The sequence below is a fragment of the Melospiza georgiana genome, chromosome 6 (genome assembly GCF_028018845.1).
Source record: "Melospiza georgiana isolate bMelGeo1 chromosome 6, bMelGeo1.pri, whole genome shotgun sequence".
Lineage (NCBI taxonomy): Eukaryota > Metazoa > Chordata > Aves > Passeriformes > Passerellidae > Melospiza > Melospiza georgiana.
The window spans coordinates 48615199-48635049 of NC_080435.1; the positions used below are offsets into that span (position 1 = coordinate 48615199).

Below are 19851 nucleotides of genomic sequence, written 5' to 3' on the forward strand. Positions count from 1 at the left end.
TTGGGCATTTCTTTTAAAATCCTTTTTTAGCCCCCTTCAACTTAATAAGAGCTGATGAGAGTGAATTGTGGCCACTGCTGTTTTCACAATAAGAAAGCGTAGTGTTCTCATGACTTTATGATACAATTTAGTAACAGTTTTCACTTCTGTGCAAACACAATGAAGTTTCAGCATTAACCGGCATTAACGGAGCTCACGTCCCAGTTCCTGAAGTCAGGCGAACACGTTCTCACAAACTCTCCCAAAATCATCGCCGTCATTCCGTAGTACACACCTGAGCGTGTAATTGTGCTGTCAATTTAAACCATCTTTTAGCGTAATTAAAAGCTTTTCTCCACTAGACCATAGAGACATATGGACCTTAAAGATGACCTGTTCCCAACCCCCGTTGCTATGGGATAATAAGCATATAATATCTTCTGATAATTTCATTTGATATAAATAACCCACTACATCATGTTTATGTATAAGCATATACTGGGGCTTCATTACACGTTTGCCACTTGCTGGACTGTTTCAGTCTCCGTTGTAACCTCCTTAGTAATCGTTGTTGTTACTTCCCTCGGCGGGCACACACATACTTTATGTCTGTACCCCGCGAGGAGCCGAGCGCGGCCTCAGGGCGACGCCGCCATTTTGGGCGAGGCCACTCCGGCCGCTGAGGGGCGCGCGCCCGAGCCAAGATGGCCGCCGGCCAAGGCGCCCGCCCCGGATGCAGCGCGCGCCCCGGCAGCCGTCGGGCCGAGCCGGAAGTGCCGGTGCCGGCGGGCGGCCATGGCGGCGGGCGGGCAGCGGGGCGGGCCCGCGGGACTCGCCGCCTCCCGGCGCCGCGGCGCGGGCTGAGGGGAGCGGGCCGCCCGCCGCCGCCCTCCCGCTCCCTCCTTCTCGGCCGGAGGAAGGTAAGGAGCTGCCGGCGCCCAGAAGGAGCCGCGGCGGCGAAGCGCGGCTCGCCCGGAGCGCGGGTCCGGCGGGCGGTGTGCGCGGGGGTCGCCGGAGGAGAGACCCTGTGGGCTGAAGGGGTCCGAGAACCGTCGCGGGTGTGCCCAAAAGCTGCAGGCTGGAGCTGGGTCTGAAAACGGAGAGTAACAATGAGAAGACTCTGTTAGCTCAGCCTCTTTCGTTATAACCGGGAGCTAAGGCTCCTCTTCTGGCTGCTGCTCAAGGGCAGGATCAAAACGCGCTGATGTTTACCTGCTTAAATCTGCTGCTGGTTTGATAGTGTTTATGTTTTCAGTATGTACATAACTTGTGACGGTTTATTTTCCTCGAAGGCGACAACTCGTGAGCCAGCTCGGATATGTCGAACTGCTGGAAAAACAGCCAGCGGCTTCTTTAGCGGGTAAACGCAGACCTGGCGTTCAAGTTTTTATCTTACAGATTAACAATTCCTTTCAACAATTTGAGTTGTTCTACTAAACGTATTGACTCGGGGTAATAAAGGGAAACGTGCAGCTGAGTTATGTAGAAGGGTCAGCTGAACGAGAAGTTGACATTACTTAAATCCACAATAGCTTTCTCAAGTATTTACTGTTCCCTTTCAGGTATTTACTGTTCCTTCTCAGGTATTTGTGTCCCTGAATGTTTGATTCTTTTAGCCACCATGAATGCAGGAGTCTGAGGGCCAGAACAATTTCTCTAGGGCTGTCTTGATCATTCGGTCATTTCAGGATTGAGAATATCCCTCAGTTATGTAAAATCAGGATTGCCAACAAAACTGGCAGATTAGTCTGGCTCAGAAAGGGTGATTTAGAATGGTGTCATGATTTTGTATCATTTATGGTAAATTCTCTAATGCTTCCATGAATTGTTACTGTTTTCTATGCATAATTCATTTTTCAATAAGATTTCTGTGTGGTATTTTAAAGGCCTGATATATTTTCTTAAAACAGCACTACATAGATGGATTTTACCCTCTGTAGGAAAAGGTACAAAAGGTAAAAGCCCAGAGGTCTGAAAAAGCAGGTTTTTTTGGAGAACCCCAATCGGGTGCAGAGAAGCAGTGGTTCTCCCTGCCCTGTGCAAGGGCTGTTTGGACTGGAAGAGGTGGTGACTTCATTTGTGTGGAGGTACACTCCAGCTGAACTGTTAGTGACTGCTTTGAAGAGTGTTTCCAGTCACCTTGACCCATGCAGCCAGCTGGAGATTTGAAGCAGCTCAAATTGAGCCCAGTAATGTCTCTGGGCCTCCAGTAATTTGTGCAAGTGTGTCCCTTTAGTGCAGCCTAAGCCATGTTCAAATTGAAAGCATCCCTTTCTGTGGTTCATAAATGGGCACTCAGCTAGGGCTTAATGGAAAAGGATGTTGCTGCACCACAGACAAGCAGTGATGGTGCCATTACTGGCTGTCTTGCAGGCATCAAAGAACTTTCCAAACTTTGTTTATTTATAGAAAATCTCACGTTATGTGTAGAGGCATTGAGGGCAGATGGGGTAAGTAACTTACCCAATTGATGACATTTGTTTTATTCTGTGAGTATCTGGCTTAAGCCAGGTATATCCTGATAGCCAGCAGGCCCTAAACCACCCAGAGCCATCAGTGGAGCTTCTTATGTTGTTGCCATTAAGCTGTTGCTGGCAGAGTAATGATTTTCTGTGATGTAGAGAAAACTCAGAAGTGGATGTGTGTGTTTTAACTAATGTGCAATGAAAAGTTACAGAAAGTTAACATGTGCAAACCAAGGTTCATCTGTTGCCTCTCTCTGCAAGCTGTACTGAATGTTTCTGTCCCCTTTTGTTGCAGGTGCAGAGCATGGAGAATGATGAACTTCCGCCAGAGGATGGGCTGGATTGGCGTGGGGCTGTACTTGTTAGCCAGTGCTGCAGCTTTTTATTATGTCTTTGAAATCAATGAGACTTACAACAAACTGGCACTGGAGCACATTCAGCAACACCCCAAGGAGCCACAGGAAGGAACCACATGGACACACTCCTTAAAAGTCCGACTGCTATCCCTGCCCTTCTGGCTGTGGACGATAATATTTTTAATACCGTACTTACAGATGTTCCTGTTCCTCTATTCCTGTACGAGAGCTGATCCCAAAACTGTTGGGTATTGCATCATTCCTATCTGCTTGGCTGTTATCTGCAATCGGCACCAAACATTTGTGAAGGCCTCTAATCAGATCAGTAGATTACAACTAATTGACACTTAGCTCAACTGCTAGTTTCTGTTGCTGGTTGGAAGCAATTGCATTTGCTTGATCTAATCACAAGACTGAAGTTCTGGGTGAAGGCCGGAAGGGGCCTTTTCTTTCAAAGCAATGAAGAGAATGACTGTTTTCTATTTAAAACAAACAAGTAATTACAAAGGTTTTTAATTATGGATCTGTCCGGTGGCCAGAGTGGGAGAGACCTGTGTGACATGTGATGGAAGTATTCCTCATTTTGCCTTAATGATGCAAAATTGCAACTCTCCATCTGAAATGTCCTGTGGGGAAACAAGTTTCTGGTCCACAACTTTACTCCTCTGTGCAAAAAAGTGATTTCCTATGTTTTCCCTTGGAGTGAAATCAATGAAAAGATACTTCTTTTGTGGTAAATGTAAAAGGAAAAAAGAAATTAAGAATGTGATTATAAAAGCTGCACTTAACGCAATTCTTTGCTTTTTCTTTTTTTTTTTTATTATCTACATCAGTGCTGTTTTAAATGAATTTTTTAAAAGTAAGTTTAGATACAAAAACAGGAAGCAAAGAATAAAGTTTGTGCAAACGTTTAAAGGGAAAAAGTACATTTTTTTCTGCGGTAAGCTACTTTTCAGTCACAACAGTCCCACACTGTAATAGGCAGGCAGTGAGGAGTGGTATAGGCCTGGAGCTTGGTGTTTTAAACTATTCCTACAACATCAAAAGCAGTCTATGCTGGCATTGGCTTGCAGTCTGCACAAAAATTCTTTTGTGTCTCCTTCTCCTATCATCTTCCTTGATAAAATTACAAGTTACTGAAATTTATAGCCATTCCAGTTTCACTTCAGACATTGTGGGAAATTGTGCTCCAAGACAACTGATATATTAGGAAAAACTTTGAATTTGGGAAAGTTAACTGTTTGGGGGATGCTACTAACAGGTTGTAAGACAGATAATCATGTTTCTTCCAGAAATTCAAAGAAGTAAGGTACCTTCTTCTCATTCTTGTAATGAATGTAAATTTCTTCAGTCATACTGAAATTCCATTGAGATTTCTTTGCCATAGTTTCAACCTCTATTTTTCAGTGCTATTTTGGAATAGCGTATTTTGAATAAGACTGAATCTGTTCTTTCTTTCTGTCCATTTTTATTTCTTCTGAGAACTAAATTTTTGTCCCAGCCATGATGGAAGTAACAAATATGAAAACAGTGCAAAATACTTCTCAGAAGCAGTAGGCTCAAAAGAATTATGAGCTAAACTCCTTGACTGTAATTTCAGCTGTATGTGATTGTCCATATCTAATCATCACAAATGCTATTCTATTTCTGACTGCTTTAAGGGAATCCTGGAAAGTTGTCTTTCTCTTGCTTTGGAAAGAGAACACTATTTTCACTGTTGCTGTGTTTAAGCATGGCAGTTCCAATACCTTAAACTTTCTGTTTGCACTTGGAGATACTTTGAGACACTGGTTTCAATTGTCAGCATTGGTGCTAGGACCTGAAAACAATGTAGCCTTTGCAAGAAGGGTTTGAGTTCTAAGTGCAATATGAAAAGGAGGAAGCTGCCATCTTACTGTGCTGGAGTAAGAGTAAATTATAAACTCTGACTAATAGTTAGTATCTTGGGGAGTCAGAGCTTTTAAGTTGTATTGTTTCTCAACTTTTAAAATCACCATGCTATTTATCTATAAAATAAAAACTTTTCAATGTTTGTAAACACATGTCTATTAATGCAGATACTCATCAATAGCTTTTCATTTCTGTTGTTTGGTTTTGGTTTAGTGGGGTATTTTTGGGTGTTTGGTGGCAGGCAGCAGTGCTAGCTGTTAGTTGCTATAGCCTGTGCTCATGTCCTTCCCTCAGTGTGCGTGTTCAGTTCATCTTTTGTTGTCCTCTTATGCTCTGTGCCCTAATTGCTTGTTTGTAGCCTGAAATTTGGGGCTTGCTGGATGAAATGGAATCCCCTTGTTTCTTTACTCTTGTGTAAGAGAGATACCTCTGGCTGGACTGTTTTTAACTTCACACTAGTTTTAAACTGAACAGTTACATTGTATGCAGATGGAACTATTCAAAGAGCCAAGTGCATAAGAGGAAGCATCAGAAATAGAAAATGATAGGAAGAACCACCTAATTTTCTGTCATGTAAGCATGTGACCCTTAGCAAACTCACTGGCAGGCCTGGTGGGGTGACCAGAGCTGTCTGGCTGTGGAGCACGTGCTGGGCATGGTGGGGGCTTGCAGAACTGGGGCTCATGTTCATAGACTTTGCCATCAGAGGCCTGGTTTTGGATTCCAGCTGTTGACAGGCATTGCTTTGCAGCTAACTACAGAAAAACACACAGTCTGATTCAAGCAAATGCTATGTGTGTAAGCATTTGAGCTTGAAGGGGAAAGCAGCAGTGGAGAACTATTAACATAGTGGATACAAATATTAGTGAGAGTAGGAGAAGAGCTAAGTTAGCTCTGCTGGTGCTTCCAGCATTTTTGACACTAGGGGAACATCAACAGGTGGAATCTTACCAACAGGGTAAGTAAAGGAAAGACTATAAAAATGAATGATAAATTGGTTTTTACTGTAGTATTAAAAAATATTGAAATAACTTTCAGCTTGATTATTCCGAAAATTTATAAGTATTGTCAAGGCTGATTATCTGAATCACCAAAGACCTGTCTGTAACAGAAAATTACATCATATACAAACTTTTGGGATAATCAAGCTTGAAGTTTTGCAACATTCTGAGCTTTAATGTTCTGCCAACAAAGTGAGTAGCTGTAACACGAGGGTGATTAATGATCATCTGTATGCCACTTACCCTAGATTTCTTTTTTTTCATTTGTGTCACAAGATAAAGCATTGTCAGACTCCTTGAACGTCACTTGAGCAGTCTCAATGTTAGTTTCTTTAGCTGCTTGACCTTTACCTGACAGTCCCTTCCCATCTCAGGGATGTGTCTGCCACAATTGCTACTAAACCTGTCTTTCATTCCTGCCATGGGGGAGCAGGTCCAATGAAGAGCACAACATGAGGCTGCATGGACAGAAGTAAGTTACAGTAAAATGTGTTCCTTGTGGCATGTTTCTTCCAGCAGCAAAGTAGGACTGCAAACTTGATTCCTTTTTTAAATTAAAAATATGAGGATTGATTTATCCCTGGAACAAAACATTCCAGTTGTTGCAGAATACATATTACCTCTCCTTATTTTCTCTTGCCTGGTCCATTATTTTCTTAAAAGGACACTCTTTAGTTTCTCATACTAGTTTTTTAAAAAATCCTGATTTTTATGTCACAGTCTTTGATGAGAACCACTTTTCTACAAATGACCTAATGCACAAAAGCAGTTTAATAATTTTATTGTGTAGTTAAATTTTAAGAACTGATTTATCTTAGTTCTCTTTAAAGATGGTGCAGGTTTCTTTGGGAAGAAAGAACATGCTACAGCCATAAGAAGGTGCATCTGCTCAACTCAGCCCTCAGGGCCCATGTCCAGCCCATGTGGCTGGTGCAGAACTGCTCAGGTGTTCACAGTGCTGAGTGCTCACCCAGTCACCAAGTTAAGGCTCATGATGTCCCAGCTCCCAGACTACTGGGTAGTTCACAGAGAACCTGATACTCATGATAGCTTATGGATAAGTTACCTTTGAAGATGGAGTTATGGATGGTAAGATGGTAACTTATGGATAAGTTACCTTTTAGATGGGCTGCCATGGGTGAATGGCATTCAAATCCTTTAATGAAAGTGATGACTGTGGATCCCTCTCCTGGGAGATAGGAAGGGCACTGCACTTTTAGACAATGCCCCAATTACTGGGCATCATGGGATTACCTCCTCTCCCTCACAGAGCTATCCTGAGTGCCTTGCAATCTGTTAAGTTCATGAATTTAGCCTCGAAGTTGTTTGAACCAGCAGTTCAGTTTTTCAAAACAATAACAATAGAGTACGTCATATAATCCCAGTCTTTATGAAGGAGACATGCTTTGGCATTTTTTGTTATGTTTCGTAACTACTAAAAGTAGTTGGTTATCATCTAACCACCAAGAATTTAATAGCACATCAGCTCTTTTAATTCCATACAAACACACCAGCATTCTCCCCTCTATTTTAGTGAGGAAATCCATTGAGCTCCCTTGGGCCAGTAAAACCAAGTTCTATCAGTAAGACATACAAAGTGCACTGAGCAGTGCAGATGTGGTGAGCTGAGCTTGTTCTGTGCCCATACAAAGTGCACTGAGCAGTGCAGATGTGGTGAGCTGAGCTTGTTCTGTGCCCCCTTGCACTGCCTCTCTCTGAGGTGAAGAATACAGCATCTTTTTTCCATTGAGGCTTACCTCCTCTGCCTAAAATTTGGGGCCACAGCTAACTATGGGGCTCTCCAGATGGGATTAGATGGGGTTCAGAACACAGCTGTAGGGGATTGGGAGGGTAGGGAACCACATCACACTAAAGCTTCCCAAGCCAACACTCAGAAAAATGGAGTCTGTTGAGTCAGGGCACTTTTGCCACAAGCCAACCTACAAGAGATGCATAAGATTCCCTGAAGCTCCAGTGCTCTTTTTGTAATTTCAAAGTTTTGGTAGCTACAAGGACTAGCAAGGATTCTTTAAAGACAGAAATTGAGTATTAAGTTTTTGACTCGATCATTGGTATTTTCTGGAGCTTAGGTGCAGCATATTCCTGTGTCCAGGCTGACCAAAAAAAAAAGGCATCCCATTACTAGAATGTTACCTGCACTTCTGTGCTAAGCTAGGGTCTGTTACTTTAGACCAAACATTTTCAGTCCATGACATGCCAGTGGAGTGTTTACACAGTTTATAGGTAAAGGCCACAAATTCTTGCCTAATGTTAAATGTTGCTAATCAGCCATTAGACAGTTCATACAATTTCTGGAAGGTTTGTCTGGAGGAAAAGGGAAAACAGGTGTACAACCTGAGTTGGTCTTTTCAGTTCTGCTTCTATCCCATCTGCCAAGAGTATCTTAGAGTATCTGAGTACATAAATGTCAAGGACACATCTACTGGACCTAATTTCTGGCTCTTCCCTGCATTTCAAACGAATGCAGACAATTTTGTCCTCATAAAAGTTCATTTATTTCCACACTTTGTCCTACATATGTAAGTCTCAAGATTTGCTCAGGTCCTGTAATATATAAACAAACTGTGCCCAGAGAACACAAGAAAATGAAAATAACCCCCCAAAGTACTTTTCACAGTATTCATTCAGGCAGTTAAATTCTGCTAGAGAACTCTCAGGCCTTAGGCTCTATAAAATGACTATCAAGGGTGTTTTATACCTGTTCACAGAAGCTTCTTGACTGACAGGTGACCAAACCTTGTTGATGATAGGCAAAAATAATCTTGCACGGTAGGACTGTACAGGAACAGGCACAGTCCTATACATGCTTGTTAATTTTGATACTTATAGTGGTCTTATATTGCTTTTTCTCCATACAAACACAAGCTGTCTTTCAAAGATCATATTTGACAAAATAACTCTTTTCAGGTTTTATTGCTTTATTTTAAAAGTGGTGTCACATGAAGAAATACTGTGACTCAAAATAAGTTATTAAAAAACATACCAATCAGAAGATTTGTGAGAAAAGTCTGTACCTGCCAACTAGTTTACAAAAAACTGGCGCCACCATAAGACTGGCAGCCTGTAAGCAACACGCTGCTCACGCCCAGGCGCATCCTTTGGGAAAGGCTTCCGTATTAAAGCAGTGTCGGGATGGGCGTTTCACTTTTAAACGGGAGCAGCAGCGCGGCGGGAGCGGCTCCGTGCAGCGGGCGCGGGACACTTACAGTCGGTACAGCCTGTCCGGGCGCAGGCCCGGCCTCCAGCGCCGCCCTCACGGCTGCTGCACCTTCGTCCGCTTCACGGGAGGGTCATCGCCGCTCGCCGCCGCGTCCACGTTGTTTTCGTCTTCGCCTTCATCCTCCTCCTCGTCATCGTAGTCGTCGTCGTCATCCCCGCCAGCACCTGCCGGAGTTGGGGCGGGCGCGGGTGAACGGTGCGGGGCGCGGGCGGCGCCCCGGGGCCGGCGGAGCCCCCTCGGCGCGCCCCCCCCGCCACTCACCGCGCCGCGCGCCGCCCGCAGCCGCCCGCTCCTCCTGCACCAGCGGCGCCAGCAGCTCCACCACCCGCTCCTGCAGCTCGCTCAGGGCCGCCCGCAGCCCGCGCAGCTGGGCGGCCTCGCCCTCCGCCGCTGCCGGGTACGGCACCCGCACCGTCCGCGTCCGCCCGTCGCGGCCCCGCAGCTCCGCCACCAGATCGCGCCCCGGGCCCGGCTCGGGCTCCGTTTCGGCCGCCAGCTCCGCCATCACCGCCCGCCGCTCATGTGCCCGCCCCGCCGGTCACGTGCGAGCCGCCCCGCCCCGCCGTGACACGCCGCCCACGGTCACGTGGGGCGCGCGCCATTCCGCTTCCGCTGTGGCGCCCCCTGGCGCCTCCTCGGGCCCGCGTTTCCCGCCTCGCTTCGCGCTCCTCGGCCTTCGCGTCCCGGCGATGGAGGCGGCGGCTCCGGAGGGCGCCGAGCCGGGGAGCGGCGGGAGCGGCGCGGAGGAACCCGTGGTGTCCCTGGCGGAGGTGCTGGCGGAGAACGAGGAGCTGGAGAAGGAAGCGCGGGCCGTGCTGGGGGGCAGCGACCACGAGCGCTGCAGTTACTCACAGGTGGGGGCGGGGCCGGGGGCCGTGGGGGCCGGGGGCGGGGCCTGGGCCCGGGGCGTGACCAGGGGCGTGCCCGAGGGGCGGGGCCTGGGGGGCGGGGCGGGGCAGGGCAGGGCAGCCCCCCCACCTCAGCGCCCCTCACGCTCGGTCCGTCGGTCTGTCTGTCGGTCGGTGTCTCCCGCAGGGCGCGGTGAAGCGGCAGGCCCTCTACGCCTGCAGCACCTGCACACCGCCCGGCGCCGAGCCCGCGGGGATCTGCCTGGCCTGCAGCTACGAGTGCCACGGCACCCACCGCCTCTTCGAGCTCTACACCAAGAGGTACGAGCGGGGGGGCGGGAGCGGCCGTGTAGGAGCCTCGTGGCTCCTGATAAAACTGCTGGGGATTGTTCAGAATACGAAACCCAGCGTGTTCTCACTTCATATAAACCCTGAAACGCCACGTTTTTCTCTCTCAGGAATTTCCGCTGTGACTGTGGAAATAGCAAGTTCAAAAATCTGCAGTGCAAGTTACTCCCGGTAAGTTTCAGACAGGTTTCAGGCATTCGGAGTCAAAATAACAGTCCTGGGTGGGTGGTGCCTTGCCTCAGCCAGTGCTGATTCATGCCGTGCCTCCAGTCTTCCCAGGAAGTTAGAAAAGGTGGGAATATTACAGCAAAGAGTAAAACTGTTGAGGGACCGAAGGCAAATGCTGGGAGCAGAAGGAACATTTGGTCCTTGCCGTCCATGAGGGCAGCAGTTCTGCATCCATGGCCAGCACACCTCCAGGAGCAGGTTGTGGTGTTTCTGCATTGACACATCTCATTAGCTTTAAGCTGTTTCAGAATAACCTTTTGCGATGCAATTTCGCAGTTGCAATAAGAAAGTTTAAGGCTGTGCTGCTGTCAGAGGGACAATTCCCTTTCCTTCTTTGTGATGGCATTAGTGCCCTAATAGTTTGTCACCAGAGCTTACTGATGGGATGTTTCTTTACTGTATTAAGCTGCCTCTACTTTTCTCCTTGGTGGGCATTTTGAACTTTTCAATTAACTGCAGTCTCAATCTTCTGTGAGGCAGCAACAGGATGCTGCTTGGTTTGCTTGCACTGGTGCTCCCAGGATAATAGCTGCTCAAACATTGAAACAAACAGTGCTTTTTTGTATGCCTGTTTTGTGCTGGGAGAATTGAATTAGATCCAGAGCTAGTCAGCAAAGTCACGGTGCAGTGATCCCTACAGACACCTGTGACAATTTAAGATGTTACCATTTCTCACTTGAGTCAATGAAATGGATCACATGGTTGTTCCTTCTGCTTCAGTTCAGTGAAAATTCAGTTGTACAGGTTAAGTGAGCTTAGCATCTGTCCATTAATCTGTCTGACACCATGGTTGCCATTTGCTACAAGGGTGAGCAGACTGTTTTCCTCTTTAGTTTTGAACTTAGCATTCCTCATGTGCCCTATCTGCTGCTCAGTGTAAAGCAGAGGTGTCTGGAGAATATATTTCTTTTTGTATATTCAGGCTGCTGAAATAATGATGGTTTTAGGAATTAAAAGGGAACAGAAATGGTTGTCTTTTGTCATTTACTGTCTTTAGTTTTTACTGTGTTGTCTTTTGAAACTTTTTCTCTTTTCTCCTAGGAAAAGGGTAAGGTGAATTCAGGAAATAAATATAATGACAACTTCTATGGATTGTACTGTACATGCAAAAGACCTTATCCTGATCCTGAAGATGAGGTAAGAAATACAAAATCCAGTAGCAATCATATATAGATGGTGTTTATGGTAGATACTGTGCAAAGGGTGATCCCTGAGCTACTTTTCAAGGAAGATCCCACTTCAAGAAATCTTATGTTCCACATTGGTTTTCATGTGTCATGTGAAGTAATGACTTGATAATTTTTTTTTAATAGTAAAGTATGTTTATGCCTTAGAGACAGATGAGGAGGACAAGTCGTCATTTGGACAAAATGGTGCTGCAGTTCCCTGAAGTTGCACAGTTCCCCTAGGGAACAGGGTTATCATAACCTTGAGAAATGTGGCCTAGTGCAGAATAAATGCATTTCATGTGTTAGGAGAGATCAGAATGTGCTTCCCTGTGCCTGCAGCACTGCTCTGGCAAGGCTTCTGGGATGGAGAGAGTCTGTCCTGTCCTGTAGCACTAGCTACAGTCCCAGGTGGTAGCCAGAACACTTTTTTGTCTCTCTGAAACACTAAAACACAGCACTGCATTTGCATGTGCATGCTGTTGTTTGCAGTCACAGGAATCAGGTGTCCTAAAGAACACAGAAGGCACGAGTCCACAAGTCTTTCAAATACTAAAAAAACCCCATTTTATAAGCTCCCCCTCTCTCAAGTTCAGAGACAGCTAAAAACATTTCTGAATAAATAATTAATAGTTGTTTAATAACAAAGCATTTCATACTGTCCTGTGTGGTGTCCAGTTAAGTTTGATTCTGGCATCTTTCACAGACTTGATGACAGTGTGAATATCAGTATCTTTCTTCTGCTGAGCTGCCCATGCATTTCTGTTTATAGGATGAAGGATACCAGTAGTGTATTAACTTTTATCACCTTTCTGTGAGAAAGTCTTGCCCTGCTGGGAAGACTGGTTTTGTAGTAATAAATGGGATGTCACAGCCTCAGTCATGAGAGAGATGACATGTGCTGAACCTGAGGGGAGCAAACTGGCCAACAAAGCACTAACTACTTACTAATGGGAGCTCCCTGTGAGGGGTGAAGAGGGAAATGCAATCCACTGAGCAGGATTTGCATGGTACTGGTGAGAGATTCTGGAGGTTGCTGTTAATGCTAATAACATGAATGTTCATCTAGATTCCAGATGAGATGATCCAATGCATAGTTTGTGAAGACTGGTTCCATGGAAGGGTAAGGAAACTATAAATAGCAGAACTGCCGTTTGCACAGGATGGAGTTGGTGTTTAGGTTTGTATGGTGATTCTTACCTGGGAGGTGTGCTGTACTTCTCAAAGGAGATTATTACAGGAGCTCCAAGGCATTTGTTTTCAGCTTATGTAAAGGAGCATTGAAAGTCTACTCTTGCACTGCTGTCCACTCCAGTTAAAACATACTGGGAAGAGTCCTACCTCTTTGGAAGTTACCACTGCAGAATAAAGCAATAACTTTATAACTGTCTCCTTAATTAGAAAACTGTTGGGAGAGTAGCTAAGAATTAGAAAAGTACAAGGCCGTGGCTAATTCCAAGTCCTGCACCTGCAAGATAGCGTGTCCTTGGGCCCAGCTGGAGTATGATAACAAACAGTGAAAGAGACATGAGAAAAGGGAGATGTAACCCCTGAGGAATGGGGAAGAGCTGATGTTGTGGTGTGGCCAATGGACGGTGTAAATTACAGAATATTCATGAGCTTATTATTTGCTGTGTAAGTGTCTGATGCTCTCTTCAACAAACGGAGCTTGCTGATCTCTTTGGGCGTCTCAAGTTTTCCCTGCACCCGACAAATGGCTCATCCCCAACAAATAGCTCTTCCTGCAACAGAAAACTCTGATCAGCATAGTTGGTGAGGAAAAGATGCTTACTGAGGTACATCATGATCAACTATGTGAATAGTTTTTCCTTCAAAAGAATGTCTTTTAAACTCTTCATTCCTTCAAGTAGCAAGGAACAGACTGTGCTGTTCATTCTTGATTCCAGACTTTAGGGAAGTCTTTTGAAAGCAGCCAAGCACTGTAGTGGGTGCCCTACTTAATGGGTAAGCATTAAGGATTCAGCCTCTTGTGCCTTGAGGAGCACAAGTGAAATTCCATGCTTGAAGTTGCAGGATCAAAGAGTAAAAAAAATATGATTGGCTTCAATTATGGGTTCTTGTAGATAAACTTCTTTTGTATTAAGTGTATGAATGAAGAGTGTTGTGCTGCATACTGTGAGCTTTGCAGGAATGCTTTTTCAGAAGAAAGCCACTAAGTGCTTCTAATTGCCCAAATAGTTCTCATCAATTTATGGACAACTTTGGGACTGAATTCTCCTCAAGTTCAGTATGTGATCAATATAGATGTTTCACTTCTGTGTGCTCACTTCTTTCTGACAGCATCTTGGTGCAATTCCCCCTGAAAGTGGAGACTTCCATGAAATGGTGTGCCAGGCCTGCATGAAACGTTGCCATTTCCTATGGGCTTATGCATCCCAATTAGCAGGTAAAGAAAGTCAAGAGATCTGAGCCAGTATTTTGTGAGCATGTATTTCTCATACATGGTTGGTTAATGACATAATACTGGTTTTAAGTGGTTGGAAAAATAATATTAATTGTCTTGGGCAATCACCTTCAGCAGTGGAACATGAGGGGTGGCAGTTACTTGTGAAAAAAAAAATAAAAAGCTGTTTTCATTCTTAAATCTTGATTCAGTGCTGCTTGCTTCTAGTTACTTTATCAAAGATGTCTAGCACAAAATGTGTGAAGATTTAATACTTGGGTCCAGGAATTTAATTTCTAAACTGATCAAAGAACTGAAGAGCCATCCTAAGGGAAGCAGTGAGACAAACACTTCTTACAGATGCTCTGAGCAGCAAAGAGTGAATGATAGAGTGCCCTGGAATGGATATGTTTAACATTAATCTGGGTAGGGCTGGGGCTGTGCTCAGGACACACGTTCCCTGTGGTCACGCCAGCTCTCTGGACTTAAAAGAATGGATTACTTGAATTCTGTAGAAAGAATTAATTTCTCACAGTGTCCTAAAATTACTGCTTCTGTCAGCTGCTGATAGATTCCTTATGTGCCCAGAATTTCACTGGTATTTTCAAGGATGGCTACCTGGAGTTCTTTTCCTTCTAATGTAAATGGCACAGAACAGGATGTTTGTCTGGTTTTTGCTTTCCTCCTTCTAACCAGCTTTGTCACAGGGCCCATACTTGAATCAGCATCAAACAGAAGCTTGTTTTAAATAAACAAGAGATTAGTTTAGTTGATCTGTGGTGGTGTTTTTGAGGTGTGTTTGGAGAAAATTAAAAACTCCAACCCAGTCACGTGACAAAAAAGCACATGACAGTTACTGACACTGATAGCTTGCAAAGGGTGTCAAGAAGGACAAACATTGTAGTGAAGAACTCTGAAATACCCTCTTCCCTCTCCTAGGGCTTAGATTTTGGGAAGCAGAGTGTTTTAGAATAGGAGAAGCAGAGACAATGCCTGTAGTGACCTGTACTTTTTCTGGCACACTATTTTTATTTATGGGTATCTATCTTCCAGTTCCTCCTTTGACCAAAGCGAGCTCCCTTGAAGATGAAGGGATTGTCCTGAAGGTAGAGGAAAGTGAAGAGCAGAAGAAAGAAATAAAAAAAGAAGGTGGAGTGGAACACCATGACACAAAGGAGGAAAAGCAATTGGAACAATTTAGTGAACCATCCACTAGCTCTGGGTCTGCCTGTCCTGAGGTAAAATGTGCCTTCTGCTCTCACCTGCATATCCTCATGCTGCTGACAGTTGAAGGGAAGCCTACCTCAGTCTGTGCAGGCTCAGGGAAGGGAGTTCAGTCTGTTCCCATGCTCCTCTTCAGTCCTGCAGTCTCTGTGGAGCACAGTGTGAGCTGTGGGGCAGGGCTGTTGACAGATGTAATGTCTGTTTGCAGATGGGCTGCATCTGTCCCTTCTCAGCCACCTGCCCAGTACACTGAGTTTGTTCCAGTATGTGGTGTAACTGCAGTTGCATGATGGTCCAGCTCTGAGTTCTTAAATACTTACAGTTATTGCAGAAAATTTTTACAGAAATTTTCCATGGAAATTGCTGAAACCACATCAGAATTCTCATGTGGATAGTAATATAGTAATATATTGTTTATAAAAATAAATGTTTGAGACAAAAGAAAATTCTTGCCTAAGGAGAAGGACATGCCAAAAAGAACAGGGTCTCTTTGAAGTGATATTATGGGGTACTGAACACTCTCCTTTTATTTCAGGTAGTTACTAAGAGTGAGGAGCCCATCTGCAAGCTGAAAGAGCTCCAAAGCAAGCCGTTTGTAAAAAAAGATACTGCCACCTTTTGGCCATCCAACTGGAGGAGCAAATTATGCACTTGTGAAGACTGCTTGGTATGTATGTTCTCTTCATATGTATGTATGTTTGGTATGTATGTTCTCTTCATATGTATGTATGTTTGGTATGTATGTTCTCTTCATTACCGTCACACATGTGGGACAGGCAGGGAGGAGCTCCCACACCATCACTGAGGAGAAGCTTTAGGTAAAATCTGTGTGAATGTTCTTAATGCTGAAACCTCCCTTCATTCCACCTAAAGATTCACATTGAATCCTGTGGGATTAATATAGCAGGAAAGGGCTTCTAAATGTTTGTATTTTCTTTGCTGCTTTAATCCAGTGTTGACTGGAAGTTGTTAAGAGGAGATTCTGAAACACTGGGGGAGAGCACCTCCATCTGAGAAATTTTGTCACATCAATTTTACTTCATTCTCCAGAAAATGTATTCAGAGCTTGAAGTCCAGTTCCTGACAGATGAATGTGACACTGTCTTGGCCTATGAAAATAAAGGTACCAGTGACCAAGAGACAGAGAGGAGAGATCCTTTAATGGACACCCTTAACAGCATGAACAGAGTGCAGCAAGTGGAACTCATCTGTGGTAAATACAACTTCATTTTTAGAGTCTCTCTTAACACACTTTACCTGAGCAGTTTGCAGAGATTGATGTATAGTGTGTAGTGTCAAATTATTTTTGAAGTTACATGCAGACAGCTGTATGACAGGTTGCACACCTCAGTCAGGATTGGTCCTCTCTGGCCCATCATTACAACTTTAATTTGCAGTGAGACACTGCATGGTGTATGAACTTTCATCCTGTTTAACATCTTAGGTACTGTGATGATAGTGATTTATTATGATGTGAATATTTAAACATTAATTTGAACTTCTTCTGTCTGGCTGATTTATCTTACCCTGTTCTGTTGTTTGGCAATCTCCTGTTGGCTGGGAGTGCCAGCCAGGTGTGCCCTGTGGCTCTGCTGCAGAGCACAGTGACAAGGCAGTGCTGAGGTGTTTTACACCTGGAGCTGTTTCTCTGCTCCAGCCAGGGCTCTGCACTCTGGCAAGGACAGTGTCACAGTGTCACAGTGTCACAGTCCCCACTTGCAGGCTGGGCCTTCCCACCACGCTCCACATGTGCTTGTGTGGGGGAAGCTGGGAGCAGGGCCAGTCTGTTGGTTACCTGTACTGATTCACTCACTGATCTCTGAAATCAACCCCAACAGACACTCACACTGCATAGGTTAGTCTCATAAATTGTTAGGCTTCTCATGTTTACATTATTGTTATTTATAATCTAATTCAAACCTAGATTTGTCTGAAGTAAACCTAACAAATGACAAGAGGAAGTAGAACAAGTTATGTTCTTGAGCCAATGTTAAATTAAAACTGGGTATCTTACTGTTGTTTTCTTTCCTTTGCTTTGCCATCCAGAATACAATGACTTGAAGACAGAACTGACTGACTATCTCAGGAGGTTTGCAGATGAGGGCACGGTAAGGTGCAACTTCCAGAATTTGTTTGCCAGAAAATGTGTTTTAAAGAACTGCTGAGGGCTGGGTGGTGAATACCATGATGTTCTGTTGTAATGTTTTTTCTTGTCTCTTGGAGTTGCTGGTACTACAGTAGAAATCTGAAATCCCTTATTTCATTCAAGTTTGACAATTCCTTAATGACATTGTTGAGAGATAATGGGAACTTTACAGAAATCTGTCTGCAAGGTAGTGAGAGCAATTCTTACATTAAAATCAAACTTCTGTTGCTCTAGGTAAGATATTCAGGAAGACAAGGTCTTAAATTTTCTGTTTTTTCTTAGATTGACTCTAAACCCTTAGAAGAAAAAGGACTGACCATGATTGTCAGTCTTGTCAGTTGTTTTCCTGCGGGAATTTGCATGCCATCATTAAGTATCACTTGCATTTTGTTGGCTGACTTGCTGTATTGCCATTCTTAGTTACATTGGAATGACCTGAAGCAAGCTAGTGAAAATCTTGCTTTGTGTTAAATTTTCTGATGATAAAAGCAAGAGGTCAAAGTCATTAAAATGCCATTGGGAGCTTTGGTCCATGTCTTTGTTCTGCCTTTGGGAAGCTCATTTCCCTCTTTGTATTACCTACAATAGAATTTGGGCATTAATCCTCTCCTTCAGGTGCAACAGGAAAGCTGTACCAGAGAAATTTCAGGGTATTGGTTTTTCTGTGCTTTGTGTATTATCTGTGGAGATAAAACAGGATCCTTTAATTAAGCTCTTCCACCACAACTTGGGTTTCATGCTGCTTCTCCTAGGTGGTTAAAAGAGAAGACATTCAGCACTTCTTTGAAGAATTTCAGTCTCGGAAAAGGCGACGGACTAACAGGATGCAGTACTACTGTAGTTAAACTGAGAGGGTTTGGGTCTGAAAGGACACCTGGCTAAACAATGTTCACAAACAGAAAAAGCATCTTCAGTTTTTGGCTTCTCATCAAAATCCAGCTGTCCAAGAAACATCATCATTTTGTCTAATACGTCCTTCATTTGTAGCACCTAAAACATGTTCTTAACAAATCCTTACATTGCGCTTAGAGGGATTTCAGTACCGATGGACTTGGCATTCCCGGGAGAGCCGGCCGTGTCTCCAGGGGAGGAGGGCGGGACGGGAGCAGCGTGTGCTGCACTCCCCTGGTTCCTGCCGGGCTGGAGCCGAGCTGTGCTGAACCTGCCCGGCCCTGTCCTGCCCTGCCCTGCTCGCTCTCCTGCCGCAATGGCGCTGCCTCCTGCCCCGGGGCTGCAGCCATTCCGGTGAGCCCCGGCGCCAGGAGCTGCCTGTCCCTGCCCTGTCCCTGTCCCTGTCCCTGCCCTGCCGCGGCCCCCGGGGCTGGCCGGGCTGGGCTGAGCCAGCGCTGCTGCCTGCCCGGGCTGCTTGCAAATGGGGAAGCAGAGCTTAGGCTTGATGCAACACAGTGTTCTGTCTGGTTTGATACATTAAAAATACTTACTTCTAGTATTGGGCAGGGATGATTTCTGTGGTAAAAAAAAATTCAGATGATCTTAATTTGCTCATCAGAACAAAAACAAGAACTAGGAGGAGGTACTAAATTACAAACTAAGCATGGGGGGGTTTGTTATATGCTTTGATTTTAAAAACTAGCCTACAGCAAATTCTTCTACTTTATAAATGTTGCTGAAAACACTGCAGCATCCTGGTATTTTGCTACAATATGGAATGTTCTTTTTATAACCACTGTGATAATCATGGGACAGGAGATGTTTCACTGACTTTTAAGACTACACGTAGCTGCAATTAAAAATTAAGATTTTGTAAGTTTGGATCCTAATGTAGTTAGACCCCAAAACCTACATTAAATTTCTAGTTTCTGAGGATTTCTATATCATGGGGTACTATTCTGCCTTTCCATGTTAATGGTTTTTGAAAAGCAAAGGTAGACTTTATCATTCTCATTATTAACTGTTTCTGACCATTTTATTTACAAACAGTAGTTTAGCATAGATGCTCAGCTGAGCAGCTTCATAGAACACAGACAGTGCTGAGTTGGAAGGGACCCAGCAGGATCATCACATCCAACTCCCTGCCCTGCCTAGAACACCCCAAGAGTCACACCATGTGCCTGAGAGCATTGTCCCAACTCTTCTTGAACTCTGTCAGGCTGGTGTTGTGACCGCTGCCCTGGGGAGCCTGTTCAGTGCCCAACCACCCTCTGGGTGAAGAACCTTTCTCTGATATCCACCTAAACTGCCCCTGGCACAAGTTCAGGCCATTCCCTCAGTCCTGGCACCACAGGGAGGAGATCAGTGTCTGTCCCTCCGCTGCCCCTCACTGGAAGCTCCAACTGCAGTGGGGTCTGCCCTCAGTGCCCCCCAGGCTGACCAGACCAAGTGCCCTCAGTTGTTCCTCACAGGGCTTCCCCTCAAGGCCCTCCTTTGGACACTCTGACAGCTTTGTGTCTGTTTTATATTGTGGCACCCAGAACTGCCCCCAGGGCTCGAGGTGAGGCTGCCCCAGCTCAGAGCAGAGCAGGACAATCCCCTCCCTGGCCTGGCTGGGGGTGCTGGGCCTGATGCCCCAGGACATGGGTAGCCCTGCTGGCTGC

General features: G+C 45.0%; 3 protein-coding genes across 4 annotated transcripts; 2 read left to right on the forward strand and 1 right to left on the reverse strand.

The window, feature by feature from the left end:
* The first annotated feature begins 816 nt into the window (after positions 1–816).
* On the forward strand, positions 817–4868 carry LYSET (lysosomal enzyme trafficking factor). 2 transcript variants are annotated; one of them, XM_058026289.1, is made up of 2 exons: positions 817–899; positions 2740–4868. In XM_058026289.1, the coding sequence occupies exon 2, from the start codon at positions 2756–2758 to the stop codon at positions 3149–3151; it is 396 nt and encodes a 131-aa protein (XP_057882272.1). In that variant the 5' UTR covers positions 817–899; positions 2740–2755; the 3' UTR covers positions 3152–4868. The 2 variants fall into 2 exon arrangements, with proteins under 2 accessions (XP_057882272.1, XP_057882273.1); XM_058026290.1 differs by lacking the exon at positions 817–899 and adding an exon at positions 1288–1339.
* A 3742-nt stretch (positions 4869–8610) lies between these two features.
* GON7 (GON7 subunit of KEOPS complex) lies at positions 8611–9437 on the reverse strand. Its single transcript, XM_058026744.1, has 2 exons — positions 9194–9437; positions 8611–9096 (listed from the first exon to the last, which is right to left on the reverse strand). The coding sequence occupies exons 1-2, from the start codon at positions 9435–9437 to the stop codon at positions 8966–8968; spliced, it is 375 nt and encodes a 124-aa protein (XP_057882727.1). The 3' UTR covers positions 8611–8965.
* Positions 9438–9549: 112 nt separating this feature from the next.
* On the forward strand, positions 9550–18468 carry UBR7 (ubiquitin protein ligase E3 component n-recognin 7). The gene is made up of 11 exons (XM_058026990.1): positions 9550–9786; positions 9968–10101; positions 10239–10299; positions 11398–11493; positions 12592–12645; positions 13824–13929; positions 14980–15164; positions 15686–15817; positions 16201–16363; positions 17197–17258; positions 18049–18468. Exons 1-11 carry the CDS (start codon positions 9622–9624, stop codon positions 18139–18141), a joined length of 1251 nt encoding a protein of 416 aa, XP_057882973.1. The 5' UTR covers positions 9550–9621; the 3' UTR covers positions 18142–18468.
* The last annotated feature ends 1383 nt before the right edge of the window (positions 18469–19851 follow it).

Excerpts from the sequence above, each read along its gene's own strand:
- GON7 (XM_058026744.1), bottom strand. The coding sequence starts at position 9,437 with ATGGCGGAGCTGGCGGCCGAAACGGAGCCCGAGCCGGGCCCGGGGCGC. Across the intron at positions 9,097-9,193 it reads TGCGGGCGGCGCGCGGCGCG|GTGCTGGCGGGGATGACGAC; the intron begins GTGAGTGGCGGG and ends CAACTCCGGCAG.
- LYSET (XM_058026289.1), top strand. The coding sequence starts at position 2,756 with ATGATGAACTTCCGCCAGAGGATGGGCTGGATTGGCGTGGGGCTGTAC.
- UBR7 (XM_058026990.1), top strand. The coding sequence starts at position 9,622 with ATGGAGGCGGCGGCTCCGGAGGGCGCCGAGCCGGGGAGCGGCGGGAGC. Across the intron at positions 11,494-12,591 it reads ATCCTGATCCTGAAGATGAG|ATTCCAGATGAGATGATCCA; the intron begins GTAAGAAATACA and ends ATGTTCATCTAG. Across the intron at positions 15,165-15,685 it reads CTGGGTCTGCCTGTCCTGAG|GTAGTTACTAAGAGTGAGGA; the intron begins GTAAAATGTGCC and ends CTTTTATTTCAG.